The following is a 24563-nucleotide window of genomic DNA, read 5'->3' as shown; positions in this document are numbered from 1 at the left end:
TTCTGAAAAAAACCTATTAGTGGCGCTCAAACTTTCTCACGTCAAGGACCCCAAATATTGTGTTGTTTCAGGGACCCTAATGGGGCTTAATAGCAAAAGGCCGATGCACACCTCAAAAGGCTGGAGACAGGTGCGTAGGGCAATGGAGCAGATGATGAAAAGGGAAAGGGTTATCTTTGAGAGACAAAGAAGAGGTTCCGCACGGCGCACTGTCAGACACTTGACAAAAATGTTTTGCTCTTTATATTAGGTCGAAGTTTCGGTCGCTTAGAGCAGGGGTCTGCAACCTTTTTTAAATGAAGTGCCATGTTTTTATTTTCTAGATCGTCAGTGTGCCATATCAACATTAATTAATTTTAATGACACCACGTGAAAAATTCCAACATATTTTGCTTGTCCACAAATAACGTTTTTCCTTTTTAAATATTTTCTTTCACGTTGTTATAATGATCATTAGACTCAGGGCAATAACAGAGTTTTAATGAATGTAGAATGCAGGATGAAATTTACACACAAATGTGAGGGACTTCATTTATTTGACTGCATTTTTTAAAATAGTTTATTTAAAACCAAAAATACTCTCTCACACACTTGCCAGTGTGCCAGTGATCACCCGCCAATGTTGGCACTGGTGCCTAATGTTGGCACTGGTGCCTAATGTTGCCTACCTCTGGCTTAGAGCCTTCATTAGGACAGACAATGTCTGTCCTGATGAAGGTCTAAGCGACCGAAAGTGTCTGACAGTGCGCGGGACCTCTTCTTTGTCTTTCAAAGATAACCTTTTCACCCTAATGGGGTTAACATCACAAACAGCGTCGCGTCACTGTAGAGTCTCTCCATGAGGTTGGTTTGAGCTGCAACCAACGGCGGCACTAATAGAAGCCGATTGGTCCAAAATGTTGAAGCGCAAACAGAGTTGGTGGCATACAGTACATGCCTATCAGGAATGACTCGCTTGTTTGCATAACAGTGTCTCGTTGCTAGGATTGTGTTAAAAACTCTTGTCAACATTTGGTCAGTTGTCGTCATTGGGAAGCGGTATATATTATAGGCTCAAAGCAAGCACATTGAAAACGTGCCGTTAATAAAACTTAATTAAACAGCACAATCTACAATTAAAATGGGCATGTAACACAACCTTGGCATTAAAATTGTTAACACGGTAAACAATGATAACGACTATGACGTCCCATCCCTCCCTGTGCGTTAATGTGTAGACGTAAAACGGCCAGACGTACCACAGTGCAACAGAGAGGCCAGAACCACCACATGAACAGCAGGGCCAACAGGAGGAACAGCACCAGCAGCGTTATCAACAGGATGGTGCCGTCGAACTGCATGGATATAAATAAACATATAGAGAGTCACGGTAGAAATAATAATCAGACACTGAACAAAAATGTCTACAGACAGACATTAGGAAAGCTGTTACAGGGTTTGGCGATGTGTGATTGGTTATCGGCTTGTATGACTGAGAGTTGAGAGGGAGACAGTGTAGGAGAGACAGACAGCTGAGAGGGAGACAGTGTAGGAGAGACAGACAGCTGAGAGGGAGACAGTGTAGGAGAGACAGACAGCTGAGAGGGAGACAGTGTAGGAGAGACAGACAGTAGGACAGCTGAGATGGAGACAGTGTAGGAGAGACAGACAGTAGGACAGCTGAGAAGGAGACAGTGTAGGAGAGACAGACAGTAGGACAGCTGAGAGGGAGACAGTGTAGGAGAGACAGACAGTAGGACAGCTGAGAGGGAGACAGTGTAGGAGAGACAGACAGTAGGAAAGCTGAGAGGGAGACAGTGTAGGAGAGACAGACAGTAGGACAGCTGAGAGGGAGACGGTGTAGGAGAGACAGACAGTAGGACAGCTGAGAGGGAGACAGTGTAGGAGAGACAGACAGTAGGACAGCTGAGAGGGAGACAGTGTAGGAGAGACAGACAGCTGAGAGGGAGACAGTGTAGGAGAGACAGACAGTAGGACAGCTGAGATGGAGACAGTGTAGGAGAGACAGACAGTAGGACAGCTGAGAGGGAGACAGTGTAGGAGAGACAGACAGTAGGAAAGCTGAGAGGGAGACAGTGTAGGAGAGACAGACAGCTGAGAGGGAGACAGTGTAGGAGAGACAGACAGTAGGACAGCTGAGAGACAGACAGTGTAGGAGAGACAGACAGTAGGACAGCTGAGAGGGAGACAGTGTAGGAGAGACAGACAGCTGAGAGGGAGACAGTGTAGGAGAGACAGACAGTAGGACAGCTGAGAGGGAGACAGTGTAGGAGAGACAGACAGTAGGACAGCTGAGAGGGAGACAGTGTAGGAGAGACAGACAGTGGGACAGCTGTGGTGGGATCCAATCCCAGCTACAGCACACATGTGTTATTAGCAGGTAAAGGTTCCTCTTAACCAAACCATGGAGGGTATTTCAACGAGTGGGGGTCTGGTCTGCATGGCTGAGGCCAGTGCAGTGTGGTTCCCATTAAACCCAGGCTGTGTATCTCTTCTTGTGGTTAGACTTTCCACTATCTATCTTGGGGGGCGCTGAGCTGTGTGGCTGTTTAATCATTGAGGCATCTTGTGGCAACGGTGGCTGTGCGTGCGTGCGTGCGTGCGTGCGTGCGTGCGTGCGTGCGTGCGTGTTTGCGTGCGTGTGTCGTGGAGAACTAGTGACTGACTGACTACCCCCTCTCTGATCATGCATGAGGTTGCTCTTTGAGGCTTCTTTTGGAGAAGCTTGCATGGGTGGGACATATTATCATGGTTGGGACATCGGTGGTTTTGGCTCGAGGAGTCGGGGGAATTGATCTTTCTTTATCCAGGGATGGGTGGCTCGTTGTAACATATGGTCTCTGTGTTCTTCCCCCATTAGCTTAGATGAGACCCTTTTTGTGGAATTTGTGGTTTTAAACTGATAGGGCGTCGGTGACCTCATCTGTCAATAGTTCTTCACATGTGGCCAAATTCTACTGAGGGACTGCCATTGGATTTTTTTGAATTTTCGTTTTTTTCATGTCCTATGAAAGCAGGGAATCATAGCTTAAAATTGACGTGTTGGTTGTTCAGTTTGACCCACCAGTTTTGGAGATATGGCTTATAGAGTATGTAGAAAACAGCGAGTTGAGAAAACAGGCTTGAAATGTTCACTTCTGTGGACTCTAACATTAGCTACATGTTTAAGCATTTATTTCATATTTACATGTCGATTTCAGCTCTGATATTTATTTCAGACATGCTCTAGTATGTGAAGAGTCTGCCTGTGCTATTAACTCATTTTGGACTACACTGAAAAACAGATGAGGAGATGAAAGAGAGGGAGAAGTGAGTGGAGAGACCGATAGACGGACATGCAGGAATGCTGACAGGCAGGAGATGGAGATGGAGAGCAGAGGAGTTGAAAAACCACAGGAGATGGAGATGGAGGACAGAACCACAGAGGAGTTGAAAAACCACAAACGGTGAATAACATAAAGGAGAACATAGAAAACCCTGGGTTCATGTATCGCTCACTACCAAAATAAAGTGGGGGAAAAAGGCCCTGGGATGCATTCTCAAACAGATAATAAATAACTCGCTGAAATCCTTATTTTAATGAATAAAATGTTATTTTAATCAATCATTAGAGTGAGTAAGTAAGTATAAACTCTATAAAGTGCCTTTTATAATGCAGACTTGTCAGCAGTTTTATTGTTGACAAGTAGGAAAAGAGAAGGGAAGCCGCACACTCATCTGCTCCAAAGGATAAATGTATTGACGACGTTTCGAGCCAAGGCTTCATCTGGTCAAACTCAAGATGTCAGTGATCCACCCACTTAAATAGACACCCACGGGTCACGAACGTCGTCAATAAATGTATCCTTTGGAGCAGATGAGTGTGCGGCTTCCCTTCTCTTTTCCTATGTTACGTTTTGAACCCAGCGCCTCCATGAAGTGATGTGCGTATTTTACTATAGTTTCTGTATCATTGTTGACAAGTAACCTTGGCTGCAAGGTCAAAAGGTCTCCCCTTGCCAAGCGGGGATTATTGACACCTGAGGTTTCAACCTAATTATTTCATCAGGCAAGTTACTTATTTGGTTTCTTCATTTCAAGCATAGATTTACATTACATTCATCTCACATAGTCTCTTTTAAGAGAGAGACGGGCGCCTGCGTGATTGCTAGGACAAGGTTTTCCCTCCAATACAGATGATTTAGTCGACTGAAATGTATTTTGGCGGGCCTTGATTCCATCGTAATGACTGATTTTACACTTGCTGAAAATAGCCGATCTACAAGCTCACATCGCGTCGTGCTGCCACGCGTTGTGAGTTATTTTCGGCTATTTGCAAACCAAGTGTAAAATGACTTTATTTGTTGACGAAATTGTCAATATATTTAGTCATCATCAGTTTCCATTTAGTTTTCGTCAGTGAAAAAAAACGAAAACTACGAACATTTTTCGTCTCAGCTTTAGTCGACGAAGTCAACACGGATACTTACACACTCTGTCGTGGTGATGTGAACGTTGCTGGTGATGAAGGACAGGCCTCCGTTCATGCTGACTTGGAGATAAATCACCCTGGAATGACACAGACACGGAGGTGAGACTCTATCTCCACATGGTCGGCATTCATACATTTACATTCCAGATTCCAGAGCCCATTAAGGACGACATGGAGAGAGATAACGTCAAGGGCTGTATAGCCAGTGGCGTGCACAGACATTTAGAGGGGCAGGTGCTCAAGTTAAAAAAGGGCACCTTGTGCAGCGCGTGGAACCGGCTGGTTGCCTTAATCTATTTTGGACGGGAACCCCTTTTGGTGTTAGCATTATGTTATGCTTTAGCTATTGAAAAATAGCAGATCTACAAGCTCATAGCGCGCCACCGAGTGGCGCTTTTTTTTTTTTTTTTTTTCTCAAAAGGGCACATTTCCAAAAGGGCAGGGGGTGCTCTAGCACCCCCTAGTGTCTATCTGTGCACGCCACTGTGTATAGCACTGGTTCCCAAACTCCCAAACACATCAAGGACACCCACATTGACAGTAATTGGCCCACAGACCCCCATTTGAAAAGATATGCCAAGGACCCCAAATCATTGTGTGTGTTCCTGCACTATCTGCAACAAGTGATCTCTGTAGATAGAAATTGATTTATTGGAGATTCTGACTTTCAATTCACCCTTTGTCAAGTCCCGCCCGTGGTTGTGCCCCTCTTCGCACCCATTGGTTGCCGTTTCGTGGTTGGACAAAAATCCTCTCTCTCCATCCACTACCATTGAAATAACATGTTTTTCAGTTGCTTCATATTGATATTCTGAGCACTCAATTCTTATTTTAAACTTGGTGTCAGTAAAAAAGGAACATCACAGGTGCAGCACGGTGACTCTGCATATCGTGTTTGTTTTTATTTTTTTCCAAAAATGATGTTTTAGCAAATTCGACATAAACAAGGCAGGGCGGAACAAGGCAGAAAGAGCCTGCTGGTTAGTCAGTCAGGGACCAATCAGAAGGCTGACAAAGGCTGAATTGTATACATACAATGTAAAGGCCTCATGTCTCATGCCAATAAAGCCCTTTGGATTGAAATTGAATTCTGTACATGCATCCCACATGCCCCAACATTTTATTTACCTGCCATAGTGTCAACCCCTTACCCCTGGGTCCCCACCTGATTACATTCACAATCCCGCATATTTTCAAATTCAGAAAAATTTGAGATTAATACTGCGATGTAACATGTTAGGGCAGCTCCAACAGTTGGGTGTTTCATGTTTTTTTTTCTCTTGGAAGTTTTCAATAAAACTTTGACTCATGGTGCTTTCACCCTTGTGGAATCTTTAGTGGGCCTAAAGCTGGTTTTTAATAGCACGTTTCCATGACAACAACTTGAAGCCAAAGTTTATTCCCTGCCAGTTATTGGTATATCATAGCGACTTTAACAAACACTGCAACAGGAAATCAACTCCGGTCCTTTACCGTCCTTTTAGGACATGTAATGTTTGCAAAGCTCTACTGTCTGTCTGACTCACACGTTGTAGTAGTCCGTTTCAAATCTCTACTGTCTGTCTGACTCACACGTTGTAGTAGTCCGTTTCAAAGCTCTCCTGTCTGTCTGACTCACACGTTGTAGTAGTCCGTTTCAACATGCTCAAGTAGAGTGGATGGAGTTCACCCTCCCTAGCATAGCAGCTGAAGGATCTTTTTTTGTCATGGATAGTGTTTTAGCACGTTTTTCTTTTAAAGCATCGTAGGTGTTAAGTACAGTAACAGTACTGGAGTGAATATAGTTACTTTCCAAAAGGAGAGAAGAGGAGAGAAGAGGAGAAAGGAAGGACAGGTGAAAAAGCATTCTAAGAATCCTCCGCTAGGTTTCAGGGAGTGCGTGCGGCTTCGACACATGTTACGGAAAGGCATAGCTTTATCATCTCCCCCCTGGACCCTCTCATCTCCCCCTGGACCCTCTCATCTCCCCCTGGACCCTCTCATCTCCCCCTGGACCCTCTCATCTCCCCCTGGAGACTCATCTCCCCCTGGAGACTCATCTCCCCCTGGAGACTCTCATATGGGCTGTGCTTTTAGGAGGGCCACTTTATTTATAAAGACTCGACGTACGCATGCACTCACGCACTCACACTAATGGGCTCTGGCATGTAAAAACGTAGACCATTTTGACCTGATAAGACTTTTATCTCGTTTCCTGACATAAAAGGAGAGACTTGTGGAGAAAGAGAGAGAGAGACACAAGGAAAGGGTGGCAAGGAGAAAGAAGACAGACGGATTGAAGGCATGAGACAGACAGACAGACAGACAGACAGACAGACAGACAGACAGACAGACAGACAGACAGACAGACAGACAGACAGACAGACAGACAGACAGACAGACAGACAGACAGACAGACAGACAGACAGACAGACAAAGGCTGGATAGGCCTGTGTGTGCATTAAGCATATTTCACTGACAACAAACAGCTGGCGGTTTAAACCACACGTGCGTGCGTGCGTGCGTGCGTGCGTGCGTGCGTGCGTGCGTGCGTGCGTGCGTGCGTGCGTGCGTGCGTGCGTGCGTGCTACCATATTGAACAGAAACAGTTCCTTGTGTTCCTACATTTGCAGCCACATTTTGTGGGCAGGCACCAGCCGGAGACGCCCATATGCAGTCTATGGTCTATTAAAACACACGGTTGGTTAATATTGTCCAACATGTACGTGAAAGTGTTTTGCCAGATAAACACGGCGAACGAGGCCAACAACGGCACGCTCCATCGAGGGATGAAGTTTAGTCACGGATTGTTAACTTCGAGGCTCCGTTTCATGTCTGCCAATTAAATGGAACAAGAGCCATTCACGACAAAGACACAGAGATACCCTGTATTAACCCAAACCAAGCCATGCATTTATTGATAACTGATATAATTCACGCCAGCATTTTTCCCTGTTCAACTCTTATTTTGAAAAGCCACATTTCCAGACTTCCGGTCTTGGTCTTATGTTAGGAGGTTGGTCACGTCCTGTTTATCAACCGAGTCTAATGGAAGGCATCACAGAGTCTGCTCTGGGCCGTGAAATTAACCTTGTTTTGACCATCTGGGACAAGAAAGAAACAGATAAAGAGAATGTTTATGGGCACGGCGATCAAGATGGTGTGATGCAGTGTTATGGACAACAACAGCAACCAGATGTGAGTAGCATTATGACTTGATCAATCAAAAGCACTATAAAACACCAAATGCCGGTCTGGGCTGTGGCTCAGCGGTCCAGGCACCTTGGCTGGTAATCCAGTCTGGCAGTGTGCCGCGGGTTCGACTCCCGATCCCGACGGCCTTTACTGCATGTCTGCCCCCCATCTCTCTCCCCATTTTCTGTCAGCCTACTGTCTGTCCCTCCACGAAAAAAATAAATAAATAAAGGCGAAAGCCACAAAAAACGAACAAAAAACCCCCACCAATTGCCGTAAATCAACGCCAGTGGCGTGGAGCATAGCATTTATTAATTGCCGTAGATCAACGCCAATGGCGCGATAACTGTTAATTTATAGAGCAGTAAAGTAACCAAACTCGGGGTGTAACGACATAGTAACTGTATCGAGTGTATCGATCTGTAAACAGCAAATATCGTATCGTATCGTTTGACTTTGAATCGTATTGTTTTGTTACCCCCACACGGTATAACGGTAATTTCTCGACCGTTTCGGACACGGGGCAGCTCGGCGGAAACCGTGCCGCCATACTCTGGGCTCGTTCCTGTGGGAACTTCCGGGGACCCCCTGGGGACCCCCTGGGGACCCCCACCACACGGAGTTGCATGCACTCACTTCACACGGGTGTGATTTTCCTTTTTGTCTCAACATTCCAGAATACCTCAGAGGAACTTTCTGTGACAAAGTTTGTACAAGTTTAATGTTTGTTTTTAGTTTGTTTTAAAAACGCCATTGACAATGAAGGGAAATTAATGTTTTTTTACTCACTAACACAAGCATTAAATGCCATTAACAATAAAGAGAATTTAATGTTTGTTTTGACACCGTTTGTTTCGAACTGGCAAGGTTGCCAGTTCGAACCCGGGCTCCCCCAGAGTTGTGTCGAAGTGTCCTTGAGCAAGACACTGAACCCCTAATTGCTCCTGATGTGCTGGTTGGTGCCTTGCATGGTTTCCGCTTCCATCGGTGTGTGAATGTGTGTGTGTGAATGGGTGAATGTAATGCACAATCTATGTAAAGCGCCTTGGATAAAGGCGCTATATAAATGCACCATTTACCATTTACCATTTACATCATCATTATATCACCTAATCATAGCAACATGAGTTAGACTTAATATATAGGCTATTAGTTAGATAAATAGAGGTTACACGTAAAACCTACCAGTATGTATTAAGTTTGATTTGTTGTATTGTCAGGTAAAAATAATGATTATGTGCCCTTATTGGCTATTGATGTACAGTAAGATGATAAGAGCGCCCCTCACTTCTCACGGGTGTGATTTTTAACTTGTAGCTTGTACTTTTCCATAAAAAGCCCTTGGTGCGGCGGGGGATGGGGGGTGTATGTGTTACTGTTGGAGCTGATCTCAGGTCTGAATGAGTGGCTTGTGACGTGAGAGCAGCTGAACGCAGAGCAGAGCTGAGGCTGATTGATGTTAACGCTATTCGCTGACGAACACCATGAAGGCCACATATCTGCCCTATGGAAATATCAACAGCTATAGCCTAGCAGCGCTGCTTCTGAAGCAGAGTCAGTCAAAGAGTTGAAACCACTTTTTTTGCCTAAAGCAAAAGTTTCCATTTTAGACAGGATTATAGGTTGTGATTTTCTTTCCCCCTGAGCGAGTTACAAAGTCAAAGCAGGAGCGGTTTGAGTGTTCTTCAGCCCAGAGAGTGAGGCGATATGATCATACTTGAAAGACAGTAGGACAGCTGAGAGGGAGACAGTGTAGGAGAGACAGACAGTAGGACAGCTGAGAGGGAGACAGTGTAGGAGAGACAGACAGGACAGCTGAGAGGGAGACAGTGTAGGAGAGACAGACAGGACAGCTGAGAGGGAGACAGTGTAGGAGAGACAGACAGTAGGACAGCTGAGAGGGAGACAGTGTAGGAGAGACAGACAGTAGGACAGCTGAGAGGGAGACAGTGTAGGAGAGACAGACAGGACAGCTGAGAGGGAGACAGTGTAGGAGAGACAGACAGGACAGCTGAGAGGGAGACAGTGTAGGAGAGACAGACAGTAGGACAGCTGAGAGGGAGACAGTGTAGGAGAGACAGACAGTAGGACAGCTGAGAGGGAGACAGTGTAGGAGAGACAGACAGGACAGCTGAGAGGGAGACAGTGTAGGAGAGACAGACAGGACAGCTGAGAGGGAGACAGTGTAGGAGAGACAGACAGTAGGACAGCTGAGAGGGAGACAGTGTAGGAGAGACAGACAGTAGGACAGCTGAGAGGGAGACAGTGTAGGAGAGACAGACAGTAGGACAGCTGAGAGGGAGACAGTGTAGGAGAGACAGACAGTAGGAAAGCTGAGAGGGAGACAGTGTAGGAGAGACAGACAGTAGGACAGCTGAGAGGGAGACAGTGTAGGAGAGACAGACAGTAGGACAGCTGAGAGGGAGACAGTGTAGGAGAGACAGACAGTAGGACAGCTGAGAGGGAGACAGTGCAGGAGAGACAGACAGTAGGACAGCTGAGAGGGAGACAGTGTAGGAGAGACAGACAGTAGGACAGCTGAGAGGGAGACAGTGTAGGAGAGACAGACAGTAGGACAGCTGAGAGGGAGATAGGACAGCTGAGAGGGAGACAGTGTAGGAGAGACAGACAGTAGGACAGCTGAGAGGGAGACAGTGTAGGAGAGACAGACAGTAGGACAGCTGAGAGGGAGACAGTGTAGGAGAGACAGACAGTAGGACAGCTGAGAGGGAGACAGTGTAGGAGAGACAGACAGTAGGACAGCTGAGAGGGAGACAGTGTAGGAGAGACAGACAGTAGGACAGCTGAGAGGGAGACAGTATAGGAGAGACAGACAGTAGGACAGCTGAGAGGGAGACAGTGTAGGAGAGACAGACAGTAGGAAAGCTGAGAGGGAGACAGTATAGGAGAGACAGACAGTAGGACAGCTGAGAGGGAGACAGTGTAGGAGAGACAGACAGTAGGAAAGCTGAGAGGGAGACAGTGTAGGAGAGACAGACAGCAGGACAGCTGAGAGGGAGACAGTGTAGGAGAGACAGACAGTAGAACAGCTGAGAGGGAGACAGTGTAGGAGAGACAGACAGTAGGAAAGCTGAGAGGGAGACAGTGTAGGAGAGACAGACAGTAGGACAGCTGAGAGGGAGACAGTGTAGGAGAGACAGACAGTAGGAAAGCTGAGAGGGAGACAGTATAGGAGAGACAGACAGTAGGACAGCTGAGAGGGAGACAGTGTAGGAGAGACAGACAGTAGGAAAGCTGAGAGGGAGACAGTGTAGGAGAGACAGACAGTAGGACAGCTGAGAGGGAGACAGTGTAGGAGAGACAGACAGTAGGACAGCTGAGAGGGAGACAGTGTAGGAGAGACAGACAGTAGGACAGCTGAGAGGGAGACAGTATAGGAGAGACAGACAGTAGGACAGCTGAGAGGGAGACAGTGCAGGAGAGACAGACAGTAGGACAGCTGAGAGGGAGACAGTGTAGGAGAGACAGACAGTAGGACAGCTGAGAGGGAGACAGTGTAGGAGAGACAGACAGTAGGACAGCTGAGAGGGAGATAGGACAGCTGAGAGGGAGACAGTGTAGGAGAGACAGACAGTAGGACAGCTGAGAGGGAGACAGTGTAGGAGAGACAGACAGTAGGACAGCTGAGAGGGAGACAGTGTAGGAGAGACAGACAGTAGGACAGCTGAGAGGGAGACAGTGTAGGAGAGACAGACAGTAGGACAGCTGAGAGGGAGACAGTGTAGGAGAGACAGACAGTAGGACAGCTGAGAGGGAGACAGTGTAGGAGAGACAGACAGTAGGACAGCTGAGAGGGAGACAGTGTAGGAGAGACAGACAGTAGGACACCTGAGAGGGAGACAGTGTAGGAGAGACAGACAGTAGGACAGCTGAGAGGGAGACAGTGTAGGAGAGACAGACAGTAGGACAGCTGAGAGGGAGACAGTGTAGGAGAGACAGACAGTAGGACAGCTGAGAGGGAGACAGTGTAGGAGAGACAGACAGTAGGACAGCTGAGAGGGAGACAGTGTAGGAGAGACAGACAGTAGGACAGCTGAGAGGGAGACAGTGTAGGAGAGACAGACAGTAGGACAGCTGAGAGGGAGACAGTGTAGGAGAGACAGACAGTAGGACAGCTGAGAGGGAGACAGTGTAGGAGAGACAGAGAGTAGGACAGCTGAGAGGGAGACAGTGTAGGAGACACTGCCCAACATTTAAATCCTGGAATCCTGTTGTTAACCATCAATCTTAATGTGGTTTCGTCGACCCAATTGAGACCTTAATCATCCCGATTTTGTAAACCATGTTTAAGCATATTCTGCAAATCCAAACCAAAATCTGTGAAATGTGGCTTTAATAACAGTACCATGGGTGTGTTCTCCTTCTGATCTGAGCTTTTCTTCGGAAAGGGAGGCGATATATAACTACAAATTGACGTCATTCCAAACCTCTGAAGGGGCGGTCTCAGACGAAACCATGACTCTCCGAACTATATAGTTCAGAAAGTCTGTTCCGAACTCCCGACGTGGGAATGGAGAATATACATGTATTGTGCTTTAGTTTAGTGTGCTTGTAAACTGCTGTTTTGTATCGTCTAAAATCGGTTCCCAATTAAGACTGCAGAGCACAGCTGGAGTGCTCTACAAAACTGTGATAAATACACATGACATTAAAACGCTGGTTGGAGGCCATCTAGCAATGGGTGGTGGAGCTGCCTGGATCACAATGAAACACGCTTGTGTGTAAAGCCACATCACACATTAACCCTGGTATTAAAATGGTTCTCAACCCGTGGGTCGTGGGGGTCGCAGGTTTTTTTTGGATGTCTGGAAAATGGAAATGAAGAGTTTACGTAGTAGGGGAGAGTGACACGTCATGGTTGTAACATGCACGTTAAAATCTCACTCAAAATTTTAAAAAAAATCTTCAAAATCCTCCAGTTTTCTGAAATAAATATTTTCACGATTTTTCAAAAATAGCAGATCTACAAGCTCGTAGCGCGCCACTCGGTGGCGCGCTATGAGCTTGTAGGTCTGCTATTTTTCAATAGCTAAATTATAACATAATGTTTAAAACACCAAAAGGGGTTCCCGCCCAAAATGGGTTAAAATGGTTCTCAACCCGTGGGTCGCGGGGGCCTCAGGTTTTTTTTGGATGTCTGGAAAATGGAAATGAAGAGTTTACGTAGTAGGGGAGAGTGACGCGTCATGGTTGTAACATGCACGTCATCTCTTGATTGGACAACACCATCATGATGTCATGGTGTCAGTATGTGTACAGTATCCTATACTCTACGTTCCCAGGACGTTTCAAGTGTTTTCCTTCATCCTTTTTCAAAAATAGCAAATCTACAAGCTCATATAGTGCGGCACTCGGTGCGAGCTTGTAGATCTGCTATTTTTCAATAGCTAAAGTACAACATAATGCTTTAAAACACCAAAGGGGGTTGAGAAATGCTGATATGCTGATATGCAGATTATTTAATATTTGAGTCATTATTATTATAATACTGATGCTAGATAAAACCAGGCATGTTTCCATTCCATGCCAGCTTGGAAAATCAACAATGGTGGACATTGTAAACAAGGTGGAAATGCAAATTTGGAACTGAAGAAGAGGAGGAATTATACAAAGTAGGGTGACATTGATGACATCACGATGAGGACAAAATCAGCCGAGCTGTTCCTGAGAGCAATTTCCATTAAAGCACCCATATCATATGAAAGCCTGATTGTTTAAAATTGGTTATTTGTGGGGATAGAAAACACATATGGGAGCCCCAAAAACACAAAAGAAATTGTGTTTAAGTAAAACAATGACTTTTCTCACCCCTGGTCGTATCGCCGTGCCATGTGCTGGAAGGGTTAATCTTCCTCTCTGAGCCACGTATTGTACCGTACAGTAAGTACTGTATATATGAGTTCTACAGCAGAGGAATGTGGGCTTGGATATGGCTCATAAAACCAGCTAATGTATGGCAGGCTTCTCTGTTGCTGCGTGCGTGCGTGCGTGCGTGCGTGCGTGCGTGCGCGCGTGCGTGCGTGCGTGCGTGCTTGCGTGCGTGCGTGCGTGTTTTACTATACTTGTGGGGAGCAGAGGTTAGATAGATTTAGGTTTTGGGGGTTGGCGTTACCGGTACTGTATGCCTGATTCATACTGTACTTTACTGAGCTGGTGACTCGACTGTGTGAGCTTGTAGATCGGCTATTTTCGGCTTTAGGCTTTATTAGGGGATAATGTTTTTACAAGTATGGTAATACGAGCGTTTGTGCACGCGTGTGCGTCTATGTATCTGAGGCCTGGAGAATGTGCTTCGAGACACACAAATCCGGTCTTCACGTAGAAGGCTCAACAACAACTCGTAAATCAGATTTAGCTGTGCTCAAAGTGTAAAAAATACCAAGGAGATGTAGAGGTACTTACTTTCCTATTTCGTCGATGACAGGAGCCGGACACAGTAAGAATGTGTCTTCTATTCCTGCTGGCTTTTCATCTGTCAGAGAGAGGGAAACACTTTGAGATATACAGACTATGTGCATCAATGTACTAATACTCCAAATACTCCAACACTTTTGCCCACAAAGTCAATTCATAACGGCAGTATCATGCTTATTTTGTCCTATTCTGAACTCTTGTTTCAACCGGTTGTTGATGAGAGATTTTCTACTATACGGTTTGCCAGGTGCCACCCTGGCCTACAATCAGTATTGGGTCTCGTATCGACCGGAAAAAAACTCTAAACCAGTGTTGATTTCGTCGATTAATACTATGACAAAAAACGAAATGGAAACTAAATGAAAACTAAGCTACGATGACTAAAACTAAGACTAGATATATTGACAATTTCGTCAACAAATAATAACTAGACTAAAATGTTAGGAAGGGACTAGTGGACAAGTCATTTAAGATGACCCAAGACCTCATTCCTGCCTTCGCCACTGACTTCGCCGCCTTCGCCACTGACTTGTACACTCTACTCACTGATGATGGTGGTGTCGTTGACTTTGAAGCTGCAGAGGACCTGGTCGATGTTCCTGGCGTGGAGGAAGCCGTTGCCTCGCACCACCACCTGGAACGACTCTGTGGAACACAAACACATTACGTTACGTAAAGTGTCGACACTTCGCAGAAGCTACACGACGTGCAACTGGTGCCACTAATGAACGAGACGTCGGTGGTTTTACTGCTCGTGCTTGGCAGCTCCACCCTTGGCAGCTCTACCCTTGGCAGCTCTACCCTTGGCAGCTCTACCCTTGGCAGCTCTACCCTTGGCAGCTCTACCCTTGCAGCTCTACCCTTGGCAGCTCTACCCTTGCATATAGCCAGCCTTCATCTGCCTTTGCAATGCACATTACAAAGGTACTTAAACAATCGCGGCAGTCACGGTATGTTGTCAATTATACTGTAATGCGTGGAATGTGTTATAATGCTCATTAACCCTGGTATCACTACAGTAAAGGGCGTAAAGGCCACCTAGACCGATTCTGTGGTCAACAGCATTGTCAGCTAAGTCACGTAACAATAATATCGTGAATCGATTCAAACTGGCGACACGTCAAATCGCGATTAAACCGCAATTTCAGAAAATAGTTTGCAGTCATTTGCTACTGTATTGAAAAGAGGCTAAGAGAAGAAATTAAAAAAGAAAGAAAATACTGGATTAGCGAATAATAAATGTCTGAGGGCATTGTGAAGAATGCGTCACTTCACTCCACTTGCGTGCGTGTGTGCGTGCGTGCGTGCGTGCGTGCGTGCGTGCGTGCGTGCGATACCAAAAATAATCCTCCAAATTGGTCCTTTCCATTTGCTGAGCCATTCAATTTAAAGAGACCTTTTAGAGGTCCCATTATCCCCACCACAGTATCCACCAATCCCCATGGGGTTTTCCATCAAACGCTACCGTCATCCATATAAGGTCGTCTTCCTGTCTGGGATTAGTCATCGTTACACTGGGAGAGAGAGGTACCGTGAGCGAGGGGGGCGACCAACCACGTAATGAAATGAGCCCTGCACTCTCCCAATGATTGATCTGATGGACCCATCTGGTGCAGATGGGTCCATTTGTGTATGTGTGTGCGTGTGCGTGCGCGTGCGCGTGCACGTGCGCGTGTGTGCGTTACCCACCTCCTGCACACACACTGCCGGGCTCGGCCGCCAAAATCTCGATGCAGGACTTTTTGATGATCTGTAGAGAAAATGGGAAAAGATATGGATGAAGTCATGATGCAGCATCTGACAGAGTCCTCCAAATAAAAATGTGGACTCTTGCGAATTCTAATGGGAAATACTACTGTGTTTTTCTTTCATTTCATATATTTAGTTTTTAATTATAATTTCAAAAGTCACTAGTTTGGGTACATTTTCTCTTTTGGCTCTTGAGCTAAAACGTTTAAGGTGGTTGCACACTGGACGCGTTTTACGGAAAACAGACGGAAAAAAACGCTGCTAAAAATCCTAAAAACGCAGCAGTGTGCAGCCGGGACCTTCAGGGATTTCTTATTGAAATGTCTTCCTTAAACTGACACAGTAAACTGGACCTCCGGTATACACCATCCTACTGCTTTTGTATTCGCTATATGAAAGCGTACTTTTCCATATGGCATGCACAAATCAATGGCCTGTACGGTACGGTGTCCGCGCTCTGAACGTATGTACTGTGAGACCGGCTGGTTCTGGTTCTGGTTCTCTGAACGTATGTACTGTGAGACCTGCTGGTTCTGGTTCTGGTTCTCTGAACGTATGTACTGTGAGACCTGCTGGTTCTGGACGTCCGCCAGCAGAGAGACCAGCTGGTTCTGGACGTCCGCCAGCAGAGAGAGAGAACATTATTCTCTGGGTTTCTGTTTTACTTTGACAACTTCTAGGAAAGTGTGGACAGCAGATCATAAATCATGCGAGCTCCGGGCCTATACCTTACAGCTAGTGGTTTACCAAACATTTCAGGTCAAAAAACTATAGTGAAAACCAGCAGATCTACAAGCGCACAACGTGTCAGTTTGCACTGTGTTATGAGCTTGTTTCACTGCATGCTTCTTAATTATAATTTTATGTTTGGGGAAACGGTGCCTTACAGTGTATCAAATATAAGCGCTCTGTGAAATACAGCACATATGTAGCTGTTGCTTCCCTCTATCCTTTGTTTTAAAGTTCAGCTGTTGCTTCCCAAGAAGAAGGAATTGTTTTCAAACCCAATCTAGTTTGTGCTCACTTCACTTCTCTGCCTTCAGGACTGCACAAGGAACACTCTGATATACAGCAGTAACTGCTTGTTTTGGATAAGACAAGCTGGACTCGTTTTTACAATTAGTACAAACGGATACAATATGCTTAAAAGATGCCGGATACATGCATGATTAAAGGAGAATTCCACGCTAGAAGTCTTTCTTACCTTTATTTGTAGTTGTTACGTCCCCAACAAAGAGGTCCAGGTGTTATTTTGTGCAAAAGTGCATTATTGGCTATTTCCCCTAATGTAAGCCCTCAATGGGGGTTGGGTTTTTGTGCTAATTTGCTTATTTCAATGGAAATAAGTAAAGTGTGCCGCTTGGGATACTATTTACATTATGAAGAGAGGATATATACAATTTATGTTTTATTTTTGAGCGATGGAAATAAGCGAATTAGCACAACACCCCATAGCCCCATTCAATTCAATGCAATTCATTGAGGGCTTATATTAGGGGAAATAGCCAATAATGCGCTTTTGCACAAAATAACACCTGGACCTCTTTGGTGGGGACGTAACAACTACAAATAAAGGTAAGAAAGCCTTCTAGTATGGAATTCTCCTTTAATGGGAGCTTCTATGAATCCTTTCAAGTTAAAGGAAGGATGAAAGGGTTTTACAGAAGGGTACAGCAATAATATTTAACTACCGATAACTTTAACTCTAAGCCTATAGCTCTCCCACACAGAACAGTAGTTCTCAAAGTGGGCGTCCGGGCCGGGGACACCCCCCCCGGGGGTCCTTGAGGGGCTTCCAGGAGATGCATTGCAAACTGGGGGTCCTTTGAAAACGTTAAGAGAACCACTGCTCTAGAAGAGAATGCCAGGTCTGTTTCCTGCCACGGACCGTCCAGAGTTTTATTTACCGCGTCGATGACGCCCTGGAGAGCGTGGAAACCTCCCATCACGGGGAAGACGTGCTCGATGGTGTCTGCGATGGTGGCCAGCTATAGTGGAGAAAAACACATGATGGAGGGGAGAGGGAGAGACGGAGAGAGAGAGACAGGGTTTTATTATGTAAAACATAATGACAAATAGTGAAAGTCACACGAGAGGGACTCGGAGTAGAGTCGCTGCTTCTTCGCCTGGGAAGGAGCCAGCTTATAGGTGGTTCGGGCATCTGGTTAGGATGCCCGAAGCTGCCCGAAGAAATAGCAGATCTACAAGCTCATAGCGCGGCACCGAGTGCCGCACTATGAGCTTGTAGATCTGCTATTTTTTTTGTAATCGTGATAATGTGTGCAAATATTTTATATATATTCTTTCACAGTGAACGCTTTTTAACTGAAATCTTTGCTTCTGGGGGGGGGTCCCTGGAACAACATATATTCAGATGGGGGGTCCCTGGAACAACATATATTCAGATGGGGGTCGGTGACCAAATACATATGTGACCAGATTTGACTGAGAGCCTGCCATCGCGCAAACTCCAGCTTTTCACCAGAGGAGAAAAACTAGTTTTTTTGTTTTGTTTTTTTGAATGAGTTAATAGCACAGGCAGAATCTTCACATACTAGAGCATGTCTGAAATAAGTGTCAGAGCTGAAATCGACATGTAAATATGAAATAAATGCTTAAACATGTAGCTAGGTGTAATGTTAGAGACCACAGAAGTGAACCTTTCAAGCCTGTTTTCTCAACTCGCTGTTTTCTGCAAGACATTACTCTATAAGCCATATCTCCAAAACTGGTGGGTCAAACTGAACAACCAATATGTCAATTTGAAGCTATGATTCCCTAACGAAAATTCAAAAAAGTCCAATGGCAGTCCCTCAGTCAAATTTAGTCACATATAATTCTGGGGCTCCTTGGCATGAAATAGTTTGAGAACCACCGACTTTGGAAACATGAGCTTTTTCAGAAAACCGTCATGAGTTTAGAAGACATGTTGTAGAATCTGGCCTCAGTCCTAAGCGGGTTAATTGGCGAAGAAACATGAAATGGAGTCTGGAGATAGAAAGTTTAAGCAACTTTAGACCTATACTCCTTATTACTCACATTACGGCTATTTCTCCTGTCCAGATCTGGCACACAAAAAGGGCAGCCACAGAAAAACCCCATGGGGGAAACTTTCTGGATTTAGTTTTTCCACATGCAGGAACATTTGAATTATGGGTTAGCAAAACGGTGCCGGGTCACCGGATATCCATTAACATGCTGTGTTGTAGTGTGGTCAGAAGACATTTAGGTAGTCGGGTACTCTCTCCAGAGGCTCGTCTACAGTATTTCACCCAAACCGTTTCTGTGGATTACATGTACAGTAAAAACCTATACCCCTTTTGGTGTTTTAACCCATTTTGACCTGAGATCAGATTCTATAAACGTCTTCTACATCCTGACAGCTTTCTGAAAAAGCTATGTTTCTATGTCAGTCGTTGTTCGATTTTTCAAAAATAGCAGACAAGCTTTTCATCGCTTTTTTATCGCTTTTTTATAGCTTTTCTATCGCTTTTCTATCGCTTTTCTATCGCTTTTTCATAGCTTTTTTATAGCTTTTTATCGCTTTTTTTCAACGCTTTTTTCAACGCTTTTTTCATCGCTTTTTTATAGCTTTTCTGCCCTCCTCCCCCTCATGGAGCAGAGCTGCTCTGTGAAACCCAGTGACTCCCATTGAAAATGTATTGCGAGCTGCTCTGCCCCCCCCCCCCCCCCCCCCCCCTCTCTCTCCCCGGAAAAGAGGGAGCGATTTCCTTTTAATAGTGTGTCAGGCGCCATACGTTTTTGGTATCACCGACGATCCGACATCAAAGTTCCAAGTGAACTGAGGTGGTACCAAAAGCTGACACTAAAAACACTGCAGACGACTGACGAGTCTCAGAGAATTGTCAAACATCTAGTTTTTGTTCGGTAGCTCCCCTTTTTGTTCACTCATCTGCCTTCAGGATAGAAGTCTATGTAGAAGAAGCCCCATGAAGTGAACAGAGTTGTCGTAACTCTGTCTTACTCTATGGCTCTGAGCCCAACCGGATCTGCTGTGGGAGAGCAGCGAGACTCGGCACAGCTGATTTTTCAGTCTTGATTAGGCGTTCCATCATGCTCGTTTAAGCACGGCTAGATTGCTATCTAGTGCTTCCTGGAAAGGACCTGTTGTATAATGTATATTACATATAGAACCTCTGTCTAGTATGTGTTCAGATGCATAGCGAGTCTTCAGTAAAACGCACCATTAAACAGCACCGACGAATCAACGTTACCTGGGTCTCATTGAAGTCCTTGACGCCGACACAGTAGACGATGGCTCCCAGTGACCTGGCCCTCTCTGCCTGTTAGGAGAGGACAGAGAACTGAAGGTTATACAATAACCATGGCTCCCAGTGACCTGGCCCTCTCTGCCTGTTGGAGGAGAGGACACATACAGTAACTGAAGGTTATACAATAACCATGGCTCCCAGTGACCTGGCTCTCTCTGCCTGTTGGAGGAGAGGACAGAGAACTGAAGGTTATACAATAACCATGGCTCCCAGTGACCTGGCCCTCTCTGCCTGTTGGAGGAGAGGACAGAGAACTGAAGGTTACACAATAACCATGGCTCCCAGTGACCTGGCCCTCTCTGCCTGTTAGGAGAGGACAGAGAACTGAAGGTTATACAATAACCATGGCTCCCAGTGACCTGGCCCTCTCTGCCTGTTAGGAGAGGACAGACACAGAACTGAAGGTTACACAATAACCATGGCTCCCTGTGACCTGGCCCTCTCTGCCTGTTGGAGGAGAGGACAGAGAACTGAAGGTTACACAATAACCATGGCTCCCAGTGACCTGGCCCTCTCTGCCTGTTAGGAGAGGACAGAGAACTGAAGGTTATACAATAACCATGGCTCCCAGTGACCTGGCCCTCTCTGCCTGTTAGGAGAGGACAGAGAACTGAAGGTTATACAATAACCATGGCTCCCAGTGACCTGGCCCTCTCTGCCTGTTAGGAGAGGACAGAGAACTGAAGGTTATACAATAACCATGGCTCCCAGTGACCTGGCCCTCTCTGCCTGTTGGAGGAGAGGACAGAGAACTGAAGGTTATACAATAACCATGGCTCCCAGTGACCTGGCCCTCTCTGCCTGTTAGGAGAGGACAGAGAACTGAAGGTTACACAATAACCATGGCTCCCTGTGACCTGGCCCTCTCTGCCTGTTGGAGGAGAGGACAGAGAACTGAAGGTTATACAATAACCATGGCTCCCTGTGACCTGGCCCTCTCTGCCTGTTGGAGGAGAGGACAGAGAACTGAAGGTTACACAATAACCATGGCTCCCAGTGACCTGGCCCTCTCTGCCTGTTGGAGGAGAGGACAGAGAACTGAAGGTTACACAATAACCATGGCTCCCTGTGACCTGGCCCTCTCTGCCTGTTGGAGGAGAGGACACATACAGTAACTGAAGGTTATATAATAACCATGGCTCCCAGTGACCTGGCTCTCTCTGCCTGTTGGAGGAGAGGACAGAGAACTGAAGGTTACACAATAACCATGGCTCCCTGTGACCGGGCCCTCTCTGCCTGTTGGAGGAGAGGACAGATACAGTAACTGAAGGTTATATAATAACCATGGCTCCCAGTGACCGGGCCCTCTCTGCCTGTTGGAGGAGAGGACACATACAGTAACTGAAGGTTATACAATAACCATGGCTCCCAGTGACCTGGCCCTCTCTGCCTGTTAGGAGGAGAGGACACATTATACAATAACCATGGCTCCCAGTGACCTGGCCCTCTCTGCCTGTTGGAGGAGAGGACAGAGAACTGAAGGTTACACAATAACCATGGCTCCCTGTGACCTGGCCCTCTCTGCCTGTTGGAGGAGAGGACAGAGAACTGAAGGTTACACAATAACCATGGCTCCCTGTGACCTGGCCCTCTCTGCCTGTTGGAGGAGAGGACATGTGAACACCACAGCGTTCACTGTAGCCTGACAGTAAAGGTCCCTGCACACAGCGCGTGTTTTTCAGATTTTTAGCGGGGGTTTCCAAAAAAACACGTCCCGTGTGCAACCACCTTTAGTCTGAATTTTCATTTCGTTTCACTTCATAATTCAGACTGAAAGCCCTCCCCACGGAAGCAGGAAAAAATATAATTTAATATTTAATTATATTTAATACATTTTCACTTTTTCACAGAATCAAAGCGGTTTTATGGTCATGACTCACCACCAGGATCCTGGATGGCTTGATTGTAGGCTTAAAAATAATTATAATAAATATTTTGGTAAATCTCTCTGGGAAAACCACGCCCACTGCTCTGCTCTATAAAGTGGACCACAGCGTGGCTCAGCGTTCCTTCTGTTCCTCACCTCCTGTTGGGCTGTGATCAGCTGGTGGTCCTGCAGCTCCCCGTCCGTCAGCGCAATGATCACACTGGCGGCGGCCGTGCCTGAGAGAGAGACACACACACACACGCACGCACGCACACGCGCACACGCACACGCACGCACAGAGAGAGTACCTCAACATCGTTCAACTCGACCCCAGATAAAAGTTCGGACTGTCTGACATTATTGTATCATATACTCTCACGCATTCTCACCAGAGTTCTCGTGGTGAATCTGCTCGTTTGCCTTCAAAGTAGAAGAAAACAGGTTTAGTCAGAGGCTTATGAAATACGTGTGGTTTTAGATTTGAATATCGGAATTATTTATAAATGAATTATAAATAAACTAACGCACGAAACATACACACCCAATAGTTAGCGTCGATTCAACTCAGAAGAGTTGAATGAGATATATATGTTTTACAGTGCATACTGTATGCATATGGTCATTTAATAATGGGGTCCTATCGTTGATGGATGGAGATGAAGGCCTACCCTCTCCAGTCCCAGGTTCATGAAGGTGTCTCCTCCTGGGATCTCTCTCTATAAAGATAAAGACCTACCCTCTCCAGTCCCAGGTTCATGAAGGTGTCTCCTCCTGGGATCTCTCTCTATAAAGATAAAGACCTACCCTCTCCAGTCCCAGGTTCATGAAGGTGTCTCCTCCTGGGATCTCTCTCTATAAAGATAAAGACCTACCCTCTCCAGTCCCAGGTTCATGAAGGTGTCTCCTCCTGGGATCTCTCTCTATAAAGATAAAGACCTACCCTCTCCAGTCCCAGGTTCATGAAGGTGTCTCCTCCTGGGATCTCTCTCTATAAAGATAAAGACCTACCCTCTCCAGTCCCAGGTTCATGAAGGTGTCTCCTCCTGGGATCTCTCTCTATAAAGATAAAGACCTACCCTCTCCAGTCCCAGGTTCATGAAGGTGTCTCCTCCTGGGATCTCTCTCTATAAAGATAAAGACCTACCCTCTCCAGTCCCAGGTTCATGAAGGTGTCTCCTCCTGGGATCTCTCTCTATAAAGATAAAGACCTACCCTCTCCAGTCCCAGGTTCATGAAGGTGTCTCCTCCTGGGATCTCTCTCTATAAAGATAAAGACCTACCCTCTCCAGTCCCAGGTTCATGAAGGTGTCTCCTCCTGGGATCTCTCTCTATAAAGATAAAGACCTACCCTCTCCAGTCCCAGGTTCATGAAGGTGTCTCCTCCTGGGATCTCTCTCTATAAAGATAAAGACCTACCCTCTCCAGTCCCAGGTTCATGAAGGTGTCTCCTCCTGGGATCTCTCTCTATAAAGATAAAGACCTACCCTCTCCAGTCCCAGGTTCATGAAGGTGTCTCCTCCTGGGATCTCTCTCTATAAAGATAAAGACCTACCCTCTCCAGTCCCAGGTTCATGAAGGTGTCTCCTCCTGGGATCTCTCTCTATAAAGATAAAGACCTACCCTCTCCAGTCCCAGGTTCATGAAGGTGTCTCCTCCTGGGATCTCTCTCTATAAAGATAAAGACCTACCCTCTCCAGTCCCAGGTTCATGAAGGTGTCTCCTCCTGGGATCTCTCTCTATAAAGATAAAGACCTACCCTCTCCAGTCCCAGGTTCATGAAGGTGTCTCCTCCTGGGATCTCTCTCTATAAAGATAAAGACCTACCCTCTCCAGTCCCAGGTTCATGAAGGTGTCTCCTCCTGGGATCTCTCTCTATAAAGATAAAGACCTACCCTCTCCAGTCCCAGGTTCATGAAGGTGTCTCCTCCTGGGATCTCTCTCTATAAAGATAAAGACCTACCCTCTCCAGTCCCAGGTTCATGAAGGTGTCTCCTCCTGGGATCTCTCTCTATAAAGATAAAGACCTACCCTCTCCAGTCCCAGGTTCATGAAGGTGTCTCCTCCTGGGATCTCTCTCTATAAAGATAAAGACCTACCCTCTCCAGTCCCAGGTTCATGAAGGTGTCTCCTCCTGGGATCTCTCTCTATAAAGATAAAGACCTACCCTCTCCAGTCCCAGGTTCATGAAGGTGTCTCCTCCTGGGATCTCTCTCTATAAAGATAAAGACCTACCCTCTCCAGTCCCAGGTTCATGAAGGTGTCTCCTCCTGGGATCTCTCTCTATAAAGATAAAGACCTACCCTCTCCAGTCCCAGGTTCATGAAGGTGTCTCCTCCTGGGATCTCTCTCTATAAAGATAAAGACCTACCCTCTCCAGTCCCAGGTTCATGAAGGTGTCTCCTCCTGGGATCTCTCTCTATAAAGATAAAGGCCTACCCTCTCCAGTCCCAGGTTCATGAAGGTGTCTCCTCCTGGGATCTCTCTCTATAAAGATAAAGACCTACCCTCTCCAGTCCCAGGTTCATGAAGGTGTCTCCTCCTGGGATCTCTCTCTATAAAGATAAAGACCTACCCT

General features: G+C 46.1%; 2 protein-coding genes across 3 annotated transcripts in view; one reads left to right on the top strand and one right to left on the bottom strand.

The window, feature by feature from the left end:
* The window catches only part of vps35l (VPS35 endosomal protein sorting factor like), a gene marked incomplete at its 3' end in the record, with an annotated part of 249115 nt that overhangs the window by 152058 nt on the left and 72494 nt on the right, over positions 1-24563 (top strand). The window lies entirely within an intron of this gene.
* Positions 1-24563, bottom strand: part of antxr1c (ANTXR cell adhesion molecule 1c) — a 104665-nt gene that overhangs the window by 22260 nt on the left and 57842 nt on the right. For both annotated transcript variants that reach the window (XM_079492759.1, XM_079492760.1), the window contains exons 5-13: positions 22378-22408; positions 22145-22224; positions 20065-20133; positions 17737-17817; positions 15770-15830; positions 14627-14725; positions 14069-14138; positions 4470-4548; positions 1239-1334 (exon numbers count right to left, since the gene is read on the bottom strand). In XM_079492759.1, coding sequence (XP_079348885.1) covers positions 1239-1334; positions 4470-4548; positions 14069-14138; positions 14627-14725; positions 15770-15830; positions 17737-17817; positions 20065-20133; positions 22145-22224; positions 22378-22408 — 666 coding nt within the window. The remainder of the gene's footprint in view (positions 1-1238; positions 1335-4469; positions 4549-14068; positions 14139-14626; positions 14726-15769; positions 15831-17736; positions 17818-20064; positions 20134-22144; positions 22225-22377; positions 22409-24563) is intronic.

Source organism: Electrona antarctica (assembly GCF_951216825.1).
Source record: "Electrona antarctica genome assembly, chromosome: 22".
In the NCBI taxonomy this organism is placed as follows: domain Eukaryota; kingdom Metazoa; phylum Chordata; class Actinopteri; order Myctophiformes; family Myctophidae; genus Electrona; species Electrona antarctica.
Note: the sequence above shows the minus strand (reverse complement) of the source record. Positions and strands in the feature narration are given on the sequence as shown.